Source organism: Siphateles boraxobius, unplaced genomic scaffold (assembly GCF_051911475.1).
Source record: "Siphateles boraxobius isolate OS27281-9 unplaced genomic scaffold, OSU_SipBor_1 5, whole genome shotgun sequence".
NCBI lineage: Eukaryota > Metazoa > Chordata > Actinopteri > Cypriniformes > Leuciscidae > Siphateles > Siphateles boraxobius.
In genome coordinates this window covers 24647952-24661537 of record NW_027509141.1, presented here as the reverse complement: position 1 = coordinate 24661537, position 13586 = coordinate 24647952, and the positions used below count along the sequence as shown (strand labels likewise).

General features: G+C 39.8%; 3 protein-coding genes and 1 long non-coding RNA gene across 5 annotated transcripts; 2 read left to right on the top strand and 2 right to left on the bottom strand.

Annotated features, from left to right (window-relative positions):
- Nucleotides 1-575: 575 nt before the first annotated feature.
- On the bottom strand, nt 576-6008 carry adnpa (activity-dependent neuroprotector homeobox a). The gene is made up of 4 exons (XM_077203510.1): nt 5624-6008; nt 3986-4098; nt 3738-3827; nt 576-3650 (listed from the first exon to the last, which is right to left on the bottom strand). The coding sequence occupies exons 2-4, from the start codon at nt 4091-4093 to the stop codon at nt 951-953; spliced, it is 2898 nt and encodes a 965-aa protein (XP_077059625.1). The 5' UTR covers nt 4094-4098; nt 5624-6008; the 3' UTR covers nt 576-950.
- On the top strand, nt 5947-9653 carry LOC143711676 (uncharacterized). Its single transcript, XR_013194889.1, has 3 exons — nt 5947-6092; nt 8646-8802; nt 9529-9653. It is a non-coding gene; the product is annotated as an uncharacterized LOC143711676 (long non-coding RNA).
- LOC143711675 (DEP domain-containing mTOR-interacting protein) lies at nt 7062-10332 on the bottom strand. Of its 2 annotated transcripts, none has more exons than XM_077203518.1 (9): nt 10228-10332; nt 9820-9998; nt 9518-9641; nt 8887-9065; nt 8525-8731; nt 7773-7910; nt 7534-7604; nt 7345-7449; nt 7062-7251 (listed from the first exon to the last, which is right to left on the bottom strand). In XM_077203518.1, the coding sequence occupies exons 1-9, from the start codon at nt 10308-10310 to the stop codon at nt 7126-7128; spliced, it is 1212 nt and encodes a 403-aa protein (XP_077059633.1). In that variant the 5' UTR covers nt 10311-10332; the 3' UTR covers nt 7062-7125. The 2 variants fall into 2 exon arrangements, with proteins under 2 accessions (XP_077059633.1, XP_077059634.1); XM_077203519.1 differs by having other exon boundaries at nt 7773-7877.
- Nucleotides 10333-11890: 1558 nt separating this feature from the next.
- Nucleotides 11891-13586, top strand: mafbb (v-maf avian musculoaponeurotic fibrosarcoma oncogene homolog Bb). Its single transcript, XM_077203485.1, has one exon. It carries the CDS (start codon nt 12159-12161, stop codon nt 13107-13109), a length of 951 nt encoding a protein of 316 aa, XP_077059600.1. The 5' UTR covers nt 11891-12158; the 3' UTR covers nt 13110-13586.

Here is a 13586-nt window from a genome sequence, read left to right as displayed (position 1 = left end):
TGCAAAGACTGCACTGTTTTTTCCCCACTGACATTAGTCAAGCTAACATGACCAACAACCGGTTTTAGGACTGCCGAATTGGCAAAATGCAGCTGCCATGAATGTTATGTGAATTAAAATCTGTATTATTGAATGACAGTGATCTTGCAGACAGTGACCTCTAAGGGCGGTGTGGTGTCAATACAATAGTCAAGATATAGGTCAACTGTTAAGTTACTTGGCAAGAATTTAAAAAATGACTATAAAGGAAAGATGTTGTTTATTTGTTGAGATAATACTATTGTGTAATAATCAGAACAGTTACCTTTGAGTGATTCCAGTAGGAAACATTTAGCACAACCAAATGCTCTTTAGTTCAAATTAATATTCCACCACTTGCTTCACATTGCACTGAAATAGTGGTCTGCCTATTATAATTTTAAGTAAACTAACTAAAATGTACATGACAAAACAGGTTCTACTGAAAGGATTCAAAATCAGATATTTGGCTCAAATGGGAATTTTTGCTTTTTGTTAGTAATACAATTGAATTCAGCATTTTCTACAACAACAACAAAAAAACACCCAAGCACTTGTTTGTAAATTACACGGTCCTTTTATTTGATCAGGAAAAAACAATAGACCTATCAATTTGTTACAATTCCAACAAGTGTATGATTAAATACAGAGAACAGTATACAAAAAAAGAATAAGAAAAACTCCAAAGACAACGGGTTGGTTGGGGAAAAAAAAGGATACAGTATAATAGTTTTCCGCTCTTTGAGAGCAGAATTGTTTAAGAATAAACAGTACTTTGAGTTAAATTGTGTAACTCCTCCGGCCTTACATGTTACAACTCATATTCGTTCACATCATAATGTTAAACTGTCACCCAAATGTGAGGTAAAAGCTCTGACCAACAAATCTGGGCCTGGAGAGTTAGAGAGAAAGGGGACCATCACCACAAGCCATCATCTACCAAGCAACCCCACCTTCTTCCCTTTCACTTCGAATCGCCCCGCTGGTCTGTAGTGGGTCTCTTCAGAAGACATGCTGCCTGACCAGGTAGCTTCATCAGGACCAGAACCAGAAACAGAGCCATCAAGACTTTTTGGCCCAACTCTGGGAGAACTTCTGCTCCCCCTGACACCTCTTTCGCAACGGAAACGCTCTCGCAGCAATGTCCCTTTTGTGTGGGACTGAACTACAGAAGGCCTTAACACCACAGTTTGTTGATTTAGATTTTCACCAAGCATCACTTCTGGCTCTGAATCACTGTCAGAGTCAATGGCAATAGGTTCTGAGGATGATCCAGGACATGGCTTGAAGGCACAGTTGCTTTGACTACTTTGTCCAGTGTTTAATGGCTGCTTTTCCCCCTTTAAGTCTGCAGAGAAACCAACAGGAGACTTCAGCCTAAATTTTGAGGTCCTTGAGAATCCGCTTTTTTCATCATCGTTGACTTTAAACAGACAGTTGGCGTCAAAGCTCATGTCATGCTTAAGCTGGCTCACTGCCCGCATGTTAAAGCCGAGTAACACAACAGGTTTGCGGGTTACTAAGTCTCGGTCACATGAGCGCCGATGATTGGCAAAATGGCTCGAGACATCTGACTTCCACAACCAGAGGCTTGCGGCAAGTTTCTCAACCTCTCGTTGGGAAGGGTAGGGATGCCGATTGAAATATGCTGAAAGGAAAGCTTTCCGTGCTTCGTAGGACTCGTCACCATGGCCTTTCGGATCTAAGGCCAGCACGACTGGCTCTCCTGGCTTCTCAACAAAGACTGTTGGGTAATACCTAGACTGGTCTACCATCTTTCTTCTCTTGGGGTCAGATGGATCCGGGGTACCTAACTCACGTTTGAGAGCCCCGGCTCCAGGTGAACGCAGTCCACACGTGATGGGTTTGGTGCCTTTGGGAGTCTGGCAAACACCTCGGCAGTGCACCAAATGGAGCGTGATGGTGGAAGCCGTCATGTTGCTAGTGTACACTCCCAGGCAGTGGATGCACTTGTAGGTTAGCTTTTTCTCTACAGGATGCAGCGTTTGGAGTACCTGATGACGATCCCGTAAATGATGGGCTAGGGCGTCCGAGATGGGACCTTTGAGAATAGTGAAGCATAGTGGGCAGAGAGTTTTACCAACTTCTTTCTTTTGCGACATCGAAGACTGGGACATGTTTCGGACCACAGAATCACTTTGGGTATCTGGCTGCTTTGCAGCCATCTTTGCAGGCTTGGCCATGGTGCTGTTTTGTGGCTGTTGATTGGTAGCTGAAGAGGCTTCGGGGTTCTCCTTCATGTTGTAGGTGGTTACAATAAGCTGGACATTTTTTGGACTTCCTTGTTGAAGCGTGAGATCAAATGTGAGAGGAGAACCAGTTGGCGGAATCCCTGGCTCATTAGGGTGAGCCAGCCGCTTGTGTGCTACAATTTTCTCAACTTCATGAAATGTGGAATGACATTGCGGGCATGATAGCCCATGCACTAGCATGTGGTTCAACAAAGAGTCACTTGGTAGGTAACGATTACAGTACAGACACTTGCTAGTAAAATTGTGGATCTTCATGATGTATTTAGCCATCGCCCTCACCTTCTCCGCCTGGTGTTCCTTTTCAAAGTGAGCACTATATGTGCCTTCAGGGAAAAGTTCATTGCAGATGGTGCAAATCTTCCACTTTTGTGTTTGTGAGGTGTTCAGAGCATTGGCTGCAGCTTTCTTGGCCTGCAGTGACGTCAATGTGGCAGTAGCAGCATGCAATGATGAAGAGAGAGGTAGGCTCTTCAGTGAGGGGGAGAAAGAAGCTGAATGTGCATTAAAGTGTGCAGCACCATGGACACCAAAGCTACTAACTTGTTTTCCTGTGTGTGACTGGGAGACTGCACCAGACACAAAAGCTTTATCAGGTAGTGTAACGCGCACTGGTTGACCAGGCATGGAGTTGCCTGCAAGGCTTTGCTTGAAATGGTTGCCGACAGGTAACCCTACCATTTTAGGCATATTAAAGCGATTTATTTGAGGTGTCTGAGGACGCACACCAGGAGCAATCGCAACACCCCTTTGGATTAGGTTGGCCTGGGGCCTCGGCACGATGACATTGGTGTGCCCGATCATAGCGGTAACTTGATGGCCAATGCGCTCATGGAACTCAATGACGTGCTGCACCAGTGCTTCATAAGAACGAGGCGTAAAGTGGCAGCTCTTGCAGTGAATTCCATGACTGTTGCCAGGGGTCTCTGCACTGTTTTCTTGCTTCTCTGAGTTTTTTCCCAAGTAAGGTGTGGTCACATGCTGGAAGTGTTCCCTGTAGATATGCCTGCGCACCACATTGTACAGTCTATCTCGATAGGTGCACTTCTTGCAGTAGTACACTGGGAGCTCCTTTCGATCGCCCAGCAAGGGCTTGTCTACCCGCATACCATCCCTAACCGCTACTGGAGCGCCGTGAGAGACAGCTGCACCCTGGCGTACCATATTGTGAGGCATATGGAAGAGCCTGACATGAGTTTCCAGAGTCCTCTTGTTCCCACTGTATGTGCAATATGAGCAGTTAAGAAGGATTCGGCTCTCGAACTCTTCTCTGTGAACATTGCGGAAGTGGTTTTTGTAGGCAGAGAAATACTTGGAGGCAAATGGGCAATCAGAGCAGCAAAACTGCTTTGTTCTGTAGTCCTGCAACATTTTAGAGACAACGCAGAATTACAAAATGTTTAAGCAATGTGAAAAAATTGTCAACTTCTGTTGCAGTGGCTGACATACCTGTGACTTTGTCCAGGATGAATCCCACATACAAATGTCAAGGTAAAATTGATTCATGTGAGAATCACTGGGGGTAACATCTTTGTAGTCCTACAGGAAAATGGACAGGAAATACCATCAGTGAAGGTCTTAAGTGTATGTATTAACAGAGTAGGTGTGTGTGTGTGTGTGTGTGTTTGTGTTTAGTTTGTGTTTAATTTGATGTTCAATATGACTGCAAAACATTTGCAAATTCAAAAATAAATCACCTCCACATGCTCTTTGCAGTAGTCAAGGCCAATGTCACTGAGCAGTCTCTTGACTTTTTTCCTGGCCTTCCTCAACCGAGTGAGGTTATTCACTGGAAGCTGAAACATCTCTTCTATGTATAAAAAAGAAAGAAGAATTTTAGTTAAGGTCTCAATAATAAGGTCTCAATTTATGTTGTACGAAACCCATACTAGTTATTAATTTAATGTTATGGATGCAGCATCATGCAAAAGCAATGGTTTTCAGTTGCTATTTTCTATTTGAAGTCAACCATCACTAACTTATTCCAAAAGTGTTCAACAGAAGGCTACATGGATAAAAGTTAGTAGTATTTTGCTGTTCATGTGATCTTTCTTTCTACATGTTGGCCCCAGCTTTTATTAGCCTCATGAGAGTGTACATGACAAACAATTTTAAAGGAATAGTCCACCTAAAAATGGAAATTTGATCAACTAGCTACTAACTCACATATCACTCCAGTCCAGTCAAAACCATTAAGGCTTTCGCTCATCTTCGAAACACAAATTAAGGTATTTTTAATTAAACCTGAGAGATTACAGCCCCTCCATTATGGCAAAACTGTGACACTTGAAAAAGTTCATAAAGAGATTGCAAAAGTAGCCTAATCCATGAATCAAGCAGTTTAAATCAAGTCTTCTGAAGAGACACCAAGAACCAATGAGGTTTGTTCTGTGTCACAAGCACATTTTAGCTTCCACAAGAACCAGTGAGATTTGTTCTCATGCATTTAGCAAGTACAGTTAAGCTTATTTTACCCCATTTAATGTTGTGTTTTTGAAGTGATTTGACTATCAATGGAGGAAAGGAAATCTCTCAGGTTTCATGAAAAAAAAAATCTTAACTTGTATTTCAAACATGAACAAAAGTTAAGGGTTTGGAATGACTGAGTAAATGATGGCAGAATTTTCATCTTTGGGTGAAGTAACGATTTAAGTACTATTCATGTAAACAATTCAATCAATGTTAAACTTTTAACATGTAGAAAAAACATTGTGAATAGTTGCGAACATTTGTTTTAACAACAACAACTAAAGTATTAGTATCTGCTTGTATACTGTTTTATGCATCTTCATGCATATACAGTACAGTAGTATAAAAGATAATTTCACTAGGTGTTCATTTTCCATCAGTTAAGCGAAATGAATCAAATCGAAGTAAACATACGTGCCTATATACAGTCAATGGTTTGGTAGATTTTGCAGAATTTAAACAAACCACTTTAAAATAAACCTAATTAATAAAATTGCATGCCGCAAATGCAGCCCTGCAACTGGGCCAGTTGCTCCTATGAATGCAACTCCACTAGAACAATACAGGCCACCGCAGGCCTTTTTGTTGGGCTCAGCAAAATAATAACCCATTTATTTTGACAGACTACGTTTGCGTTGCCCTTACCCGTATATACAAACTTTGCAATGACAGTAAAGTTTATCTAATTTATAAATCATTTTGTATTTTTTTTTAACTTTTGTGATAACATGGCAATTCTTACTGCATGCACACATATGCAGTTAGCACGTTAGCTTAGCAACGGGATGTTTGATGTGCACACTGAACTCCACACAAAAGCACTGATGCCAGAGTAAGAAAAACAAACGTTTATAATGGCGTATTACCTGCTTTTTTTCACGGTCTCGCATCGAATTCCTTTCAAGAGTTTCGCGTTCGGACCAAATTAATGGTTGGGATGAGAGGACAGAGGCAGATTGTGGTTTATTCGGCCCGGGCAGATGCTGCAGTCTTTCGCGCCGCTGCTGCCGCCGGTGGATTTAGGCAACTCATCCTGAGAATCCGCACCATGTGTCCTCAACTGGATTTACACAGACTACAGGGCAGTTTCTATTGGTCCTATGAACTTGTTCTTTAATTCACGATTTGGATAGCCTGTAGTAGTGTCAATTCAATACAAACACTGGGCAGAAAAAATACTTTTTTTCTTCTCTTCGAGAGTGTACCACATACCAGCCCAGCCTGCTCAAAATGGCGGACGGTTGCAAGCGGAAATGACATATATTTGTGTAAGGTTCAAAAAGGGCCACACTGATGTCTGGCGGTCATTTATCAACTCCACACAAGACTAACCAAGTAGGTTTTAAGTAGTTGATATGCTAAGTGTAGCTTTTGTCCTTGATATTTGCATGGGTTTATACATCAGTTGAGATTATGAAATTAAGATGCACACCTGGCAAACAGTTTCTTCTAAAATACCAGTAGGCTACTATATCTAAGTTTAGAATGGTTAATTTTTCTCTGGTGTTAGTGATATGACTGGTTCAATGTCATCAACATTGACAGTGGTAGTGTAAAGTCCAAGACTATCTGCCAGCCTAATATTAAACCAAAGTGTTTGCTATTTTCTAAATTCATGTTATAGATCTTGTGAATGTTTCATCCATGAATATGTTTTACTTTTAAACATTTTTTTTACCTTGTAATATTTAATCAAATTGTCATTACTAAACCTTCCGGAAAAAAATCTTAAACTCCACCCTTCCACAATCAACTGCAAGCTCACATTTAGATCTGCCTCCATATAATCAACATAACTTAACAAATTAATGGGGACTGGGGCAAAAATGGCACCAACGTTTTTAAAAATGCCCCCAAAATTAGAGATAAGGTGTAAAAATGTCCTTCTATGAGTTCTTGTTTTTAATATTTATTACAGGATACAGAGTGTTTTTCCCCCAAATATGAGCACAATTGAAAACGCGATGGTTCAACAGTTCAACAAACAAGAAGTTAATATTATTCTGATAGTTAATAAAATGGTGACTTTCATTTTAGACTTAGAATATCATTGTCTATTTTTGAATGAACGAATTGTTTGTCTGAATGATGGGGCCCTCCAATTGTTTCTATGAAACGGGCCTCCGAACTGCAAACGCCACCTCTGTGTAAAACCAAAACTCCAAGCAGACATAGAATCCATTCGATTTTTTTTTGTAATGATTTCTTTATTTTAACCACCAAATAATATATTTTCCCATTATATGATATTAATATATTGGAAGATTTACATGACATAAGGAGAAAAATATTGCACAACCTTCACCTAGCACTACATGTAGTGACTCATTTCAAAATGTATACATTTTTTTATTCCATCCATGCCGAATTAATCCAGTGGTTGCATCACTTCCAAAGTAACAAAACGGGGTCCAGTCATCACCAGCTTTGAGAGGGTACGATAGTCCAGGTGAAGCACACTGCGTCCATTCACTCGGCACACAAACTGGCGTACCTAAGCACAAAAAAAAGAAAAAGATTGGAGACCAACTGATGATGGATTCAAATTTTTTATTGTGTAAGCAATGTGTTTACATGTTATGATCACCTTAACTCCTGCTGCCGCAGCAGGGCTTCCGGGATCCACTGCCTGAACATAACAAGGTGATTTTCCCCGTACCACAATGCCCCAGCCTAGGTCATCACCGAGGATCTTTAATTATAAAACTCACATTAAAAAAAAATAATAGTTCAAGGTTCTTTTCATGGCTAGCTGAGCATGATATGCAAGACTTACCGTAAGAACTCTTTTTATATAAGGTGCACCTGGAGATAACAGCTCCTCACAGGTTACATGTCTTTTCAGCACTGCCAATAACAATAATACACTTTTATTGTTGTGCTCAGAATTTGCCAACAGAGAGAATAATGTCACTAGTTTTATTTTTAGCAATCTTTTCCGCTAAAAAATAAAAACTTTGAAATATAACAAATGTGTAACAAATTTTCAAAAGCATGCAGATGCTGTCCTATAACCTGATGTAGGATTGCATCGTAGTGCAAGAGCAGCGGTAAGAGAAACAGTGAGTGGGTATCCACATGAACTGTTCTGCTGGTGGGTCAAACCTCCACAGTGTCCATCTGTAGGCACATTTAAATCCTTAGCAGGTTCAACTGTAATTAGAAATCAGAATTATGAATTAGAAAAGTTTATTCACGTAATCTGTTTTTGAAAGAAGTGTATTATGTTCATCAAGGCTGCATATTAAATGCATATACAGAGTAATATACAACATATATATATATATATATATATATATATATATATATATATATAATTATATATTTTTTTTCTTTTTTTCCAGCAATTTGCTCATATTGTTATATTGGCCAACTGGTAGTCCAGTATTACATTTTGTTGTGTGTCTGGGGGTCCATGAATAGTTTGGGGTTATGAAAAGGGGCCTTTGGTGTAAAATAAAATAATGAGAAACTCTAGGTTAAGGAGCTAGCTTGCTGACACAAAGGTTGCAGGTTGCATATATGGATGTGCACGGAAATGTTGAGTTACTGCGCTCATTATGCTGTGATATCTCAGCTGTGCCCTTGAGCGAGGTACTTAACTTCATACTGCTATATTGCTCCAGAGGGGGCTGACCCAGCAATTATTGTGCTGAAAGTCACTCTGAATAAATTGAGCTATTTGCCTAAGTACCGCATCTCAAGCTCTAACTCTCCATATCAATGCATGGAAATATATTTGTAGTATTTTTTTATAATTTTAATACCAGATAAGAAGTCAGTGTTGCTCTCAGATGGAGAAGTTTTGCGCAGTGTGAAGGGACTGTCAGCCTGGTCTTGGTTATGCTGTGTTATACATTCAACCTCTTCATTCTCTGTCTCATGCAGCAGTTCAGAGAGATGTCGCCGCCGGCGAAAGTTAATGCAGAATTGATACAGCAACCCGCTGTCAAAAAAGTGGTGCTTCAGAGAGACTGCAGAGTGAAATGAAGAGTGGAGTGTTTCAGCAAGGCAAAGCTTGAATAAGTTATTGCTAAATACTCAGGTATGTTGCATTAGATTAACTTCACAGGCAGTGCATTTTGACTTAGTGGCAAAATAATACACACACTATCATAATATTTCTTACCATGCTGAATGATATCATGCTCCAGTAGGGCCTTGCAGAGATCTAGTCCTTGCCGCCTACTCTCTATTTCACCATTCTGTAGCAGCCAATCAATTAACATGTAACCAGGGAAAGAACGTTCATAATCCACTCTCTTTTCCTGTCTCAGCTGTAAGATGGAGTCTTTGCTTGTAATCAAACTGTAAAAAGCAACAGATGAATTTTGAGACAAGCATTTTGAAAAATAGACTAATAATGAAAATACTTTTACAGCAATTGTAGGTTAATGTTAATTTATACATTCAAACGTTTGGGGTCGGTAAGATCTACACCCTCCAATGCTGCATTTATTTGATTAAAAATACCATAAAAAAGTAATATTGTGAGATATAAAGCCAAATTAAAATAAACTCTATAATTCTATTTGAATATAATTTGTATTTTATTCCTGTGATGGCAAAGCTGAATTTTCAGGAATCATTATGCTGATATGTTGCTCAAGAAACAATTGCACTGCTTGATGTTTTTGGGAAGCAGTGATACATTTTTTCAGGATTCTTTGATGAATAGAAAGTTTTAAAAAGCATTTACTTGAAATAGAAATATTTTATTACATTTAAGTTTTTTTTTACTTCCTGTGAAAATGTCTTACTGTTCATACAGCCTCTGTCCACGCATGAAGATCTTAACTTCTACGTTGAAAGGAAATGTGCCATCATCTTTTCTGAATCTGTACAAATATTTGGCATCTTTGAACACGGGCCACTTATCACACACTATTAAGATGAGAAAATTGTAAAGTATACATTGAAAATGTATACAAAGAGTCAAATAATTCAGTCAAAACACAAAGAGTCAAATAATTGGGTCCTAATATGAGACAACACAGAAAGCAGAAATGACCTTGCTGTATCATATTCTTTGTTATTTGGTGTACAGTAAATAATGTTCTACCGTGATGAATGATATCATGGTCCATGAGGTACTGCATGAGCTGGACAGCAGTCTCTCGATCAGACACTTCTTTATGAGCAATCAGCCAATCAGTTAACTCCTGAGCCACAAAACAATTCGGGTACGTTCGCAAATGGTGTCTGTGGTCCTTAATCAACTTGCTATCATGTAGTCGTAATCTTCAAAACACAGATTATTAGAACCCTTATTATGTAAAAATTATAATATATAAAAATAATAATATTACCTAGGCTACTGTATAACAGAATAATGTTTCAATATCCAACAAATAATACAATATTTAATAAAGTCTTGCAAGTGTGAGTAGGTGAGATTTATTTAGACTGTGTAAATGTCCTCCTGGGACTAAGCTTTGTGAATATATATACATATATATATATAGCGTACCTTAGCTGTTCTCCGGCAATCATTATCTCAGCTTTTTGGTGTCTTGACATCATTGTACTTTGAATGTTTCCCAGTTGGTCCATGAATGTTCTGTCAAGGCTCTGCTCTTGTTTTCTTCGCTTTATTGGTGCTTTTGTGTTTACTAAATATACAGTGAACCGAGGCACCAGTTATTCAATGCTTTGAAATGTTTTGTATACAAATATTTTCTCTCTCTCTCTCTCTCTCTCTCTCTCTCTCTCTCTCTCTCTCTCTCTCTCTCTCTCTCTCTCTCTTTCTCTCTCAAAAAATATTTTCCCAAGCTTAGGGAGATTTTACAGCCAACCTTCTCCAGATAATACATTTAAAAGCAGATGCACTGACGGATGTTGTCTTAACTGTAAAAATTACCTATAAATGTAAAAATTACCTATACCTTATCACATTTTGGAAAACATAACAGCCGTTTCACACAATGGCCACATGGTGTCAGTAAAAGAGTTATCAGAGAAACATACACCATACTGCATGCGTTTTCTGATGATCTTCTAACCTGGGCTTATCATTGGGTCCAAATACCATCTTAACTTTTATATTGGCTCATCTCAAATTTGCTTCCAGTTAGGTGTTTAAACTTTATTTTCAGTATAGGATTATAGTTGCACTGTCTTACATGGCTGAGGGGAGAGGAGTTATACAGTTTTTTTGTTTTGTTTTTCACTGGCAACATGAATCTCACAAAACTGAAACACGTCCAGGTATCTCACGCTTAAATCATCATAATTGTTTTGCATCCTCATTACTGCATTGCAGAATTTTTTTTATTATGATATACTGTAAAAATACAACAGTGAACACCGTTAAATTAAACCCAGCAATACACACAGCAATAAAAATGAAATACACTTGTTAAAATTATGGAGATGTTATAAGTTAAGCTATAATGAATAGGGGAAATGGCATTCCCAGACTTTTGAGATGTTTAGATTTTATTTAAGAAAGATTTTATTTTTGTTATCTTTCATGTACATTGGAGTAGCCTACATTTTTATGTTGCATTTTATGTTATTCAGTTCATGCTTATAGCTTTAATTTAGTGTCATGTGCTACCCTGATGGTCTTGTAGACTATGCTCTCTCTTTATTTTTATTGGTCACAGTTGCTGGAGAGGCCAACTTTAAGATCGTGTGGCCTTCCGTTGCACCAGCCAGTATATTTTACAATGACAATTATGACATTACAATGACATTATAATCAGATTGTAGCTCAAATGTTGGCCTATTAACATTAGGCCTGTGTAGGTTTATTTAATAACAATTATAGGAACTGTGAAATATAGGCCTACAGTCACCAAAACTGTACAACAATATTGTAATGCTTGTGACTGTCAGATCATTATACTGGAAAGTGTATTGTGGTAGCTTGTTTATTGCACTGCCTTTGACCTATAGCCTAGCCTACTTATTTAAATATAATAAATAAATAAAACAATAGGCCTTTAGTGAGAATCAAATAGCTATACTGAGAGTCAACCCTGGAAAACTTGAAAATAAAAAGTATGCTAACCTTATTAATAGGTTTCTTTTTCGTTGTACAAAATACAGCTTTTTTTTCTTTTGATTTGAGGTAAGCCTAAATGTAACTTGGACGTGTTTTGGTGAGAGTGACAGCTGATAGGAAAGAGGGCGTGGTCTCGCTGCGCGGCTGCTTTTAAAGCAGCGAGATTTACTTTCTTTTCAACATACATCCTGCGCTGGTCAACGAGAGACCATCTGAGACCTGAAGGCGAAAACCTGCTAACTTTCCGTTGGCTAAATTGTTCAGGAGAGTGGTTGAAATCGGTGTCTTCACAGCCAGCTCGATTTTATAGCCTAAGGTGTGTTTTCAGAACCTTAATGCAACCTGAACCACAGTAATAAGTTGTTCACTTCATCGAAACATCTTTAGGCATCATGACGGCGGAGCATCATGGTCTTCTGGAGCTGGCAAAAAATCAGCTGAATATGGACTACGGTGACTTTGACATGAGGTTTGACGTGAAGAAGGAGACTGCAGCTTTGGGACCAGAGCGCTCTTTTATCCAGCAGTGCGGTCTACACGTGCCAGGCTCCGTGTCCAGCACACCCGTGAGCACCCCGTGCAGCTCCGTCCCTTCATCACCGAGCTTCAGCCCGAGTGGACAGAGAAGCAGTGCTGACGATCTCTACTGGACCCTGAGCACGGGGACATATCCACAGCACGCAGATCCACACTGTCTTGAACTAACACCCGAGGATGTCCGGGAAGCTTTAAGTGCGAATCTCATGCATGCAAACCCGCCTCAGCTCCACCAGGCAGAGATGGAGGGATACAGGAGCATGGGTCAGTTCCACGCGCCGAGTGTGCATCAGTATCATCAGCAGCAGCAGTACACCGAGCTCGGCCACAATCCCGGCTTTGCGCACGGCAAAAGCATGGATCAGTTAATGCAGCATATCGACTGCTCATCTCAAGGCGTGACGCACCTTAAGTCCCACCATCAGACGCACCACAGGCGCAGCGAGCGCGCGGAGAGCCGCTTCTCCGACCAGCAGTTGGTGTCCATGTCTGTGCGCGAGCTCAACCGACACCTCCGAGGCATGAGCAAGGACGATATTATCCGCCTGAAGCAGAAACGCCGTACCTTGAAGAACCGCGGGTACGCTCAGTCGTGCCGGCACAAACGCGTTCAGCAGAAACACACACTGGAGCACGAGAAGACGAACCTCGCGACGCAAGTGGAGCAGCTGAAGCACGAGCTCAGTCGGCTGGTGCGCGAGAGGGACGCATATAAACTCAAATGCGAGAGGCTAGTTGTCGGAATGAACTGCCAGAGTAACGGACCCTCTTGTGAAAATCCATCATCGCCCGAGTTTTTGCGGTAGTTCAAAATGTATTCAGGATTTTTTTTAAGTTTCTGCTAAAAACATCTTAAACTAGAAATAAGATTGTTTGCTGGTCTGATGCCTCAAACCCCTCTAAAACCAGCTGCAAGACCAGCAAACCATCTTATGTTTTTTTTTGTTTGTTTTTGTCAGCGGAGGAGAAAGTTTTAGTTCTCTTATTTAGTATTTTATATTTCCACTCGACCTTATCTCTGACATGTCAAGCTGGTTTTGATAATGTATATCTTTTATCTTTGAGTTTTCACAACAGCCATCTCAGCTATGCAAATGACATTTGACCCTTTTGGCAATAGATGCATTGCATTGGCATTTTTGTTTGTTTGAACATTTTCTATGTCTTTCATTTGTTTCATTAATCAGTTGTACCATTTTCAAGAATTGTTCGTTGGAACTTTTGAAGAGGAAATGATTGTGATTTGCATTGTTACCTCCAGAATAAATTTTTGAAGCAAAAAA

Excerpts from the sequence above, each read along its gene's own strand:
- adnpa (XM_077203510.1), bottom strand. The coding sequence starts at position 4,093 with ATGTTTCAGCTTCCAGTGAATAACCTCACTCGGTTGAGGAAGGCCAGG. Across the intron at positions 3,828-3,985 it reads ACTGCAAAGAGCATGTGGAG|GACTACAAAGATGTTACCCC; the intron begins GTGATTTATTTT and ends ATTTTCCTGTAG. Across the intron at positions 3,651-3,737 it reads CATCCTGGACAAAGTCACAG|GACTACAGAACAAAGCAGTT; the intron begins GTATGTCAGCCA and ends AAAATGTTGCAG.
- LOC143711675 (XM_077203518.1), bottom strand. The coding sequence starts at position 10,310 with ATGGACCAACTGGGAAACATTCAAAGTACAATGATGTCAAGACACCAA. Across the intron at positions 8,732-8,886 it reads GCATGATATCATTCAGCATG|TCTCTCTGAAGCACCACTTT; the intron begins GTAAGAAATATT and ends TTCACTCTGCAG. Across the intron at positions 7,252-7,344 it reads CTGCGGCAGCAGGAGTTAAG|GTACGCCAGTTTGTGTGCCG; the intron begins GTGATCATAACA and ends TTTTGTGCTTAG.
- mafbb (XM_077203485.1), top strand. The coding sequence starts at position 12,159 with ATGACGGCGGAGCATCATGGTCTTCTGGAGCTGGCAAAAAATCAGCTG.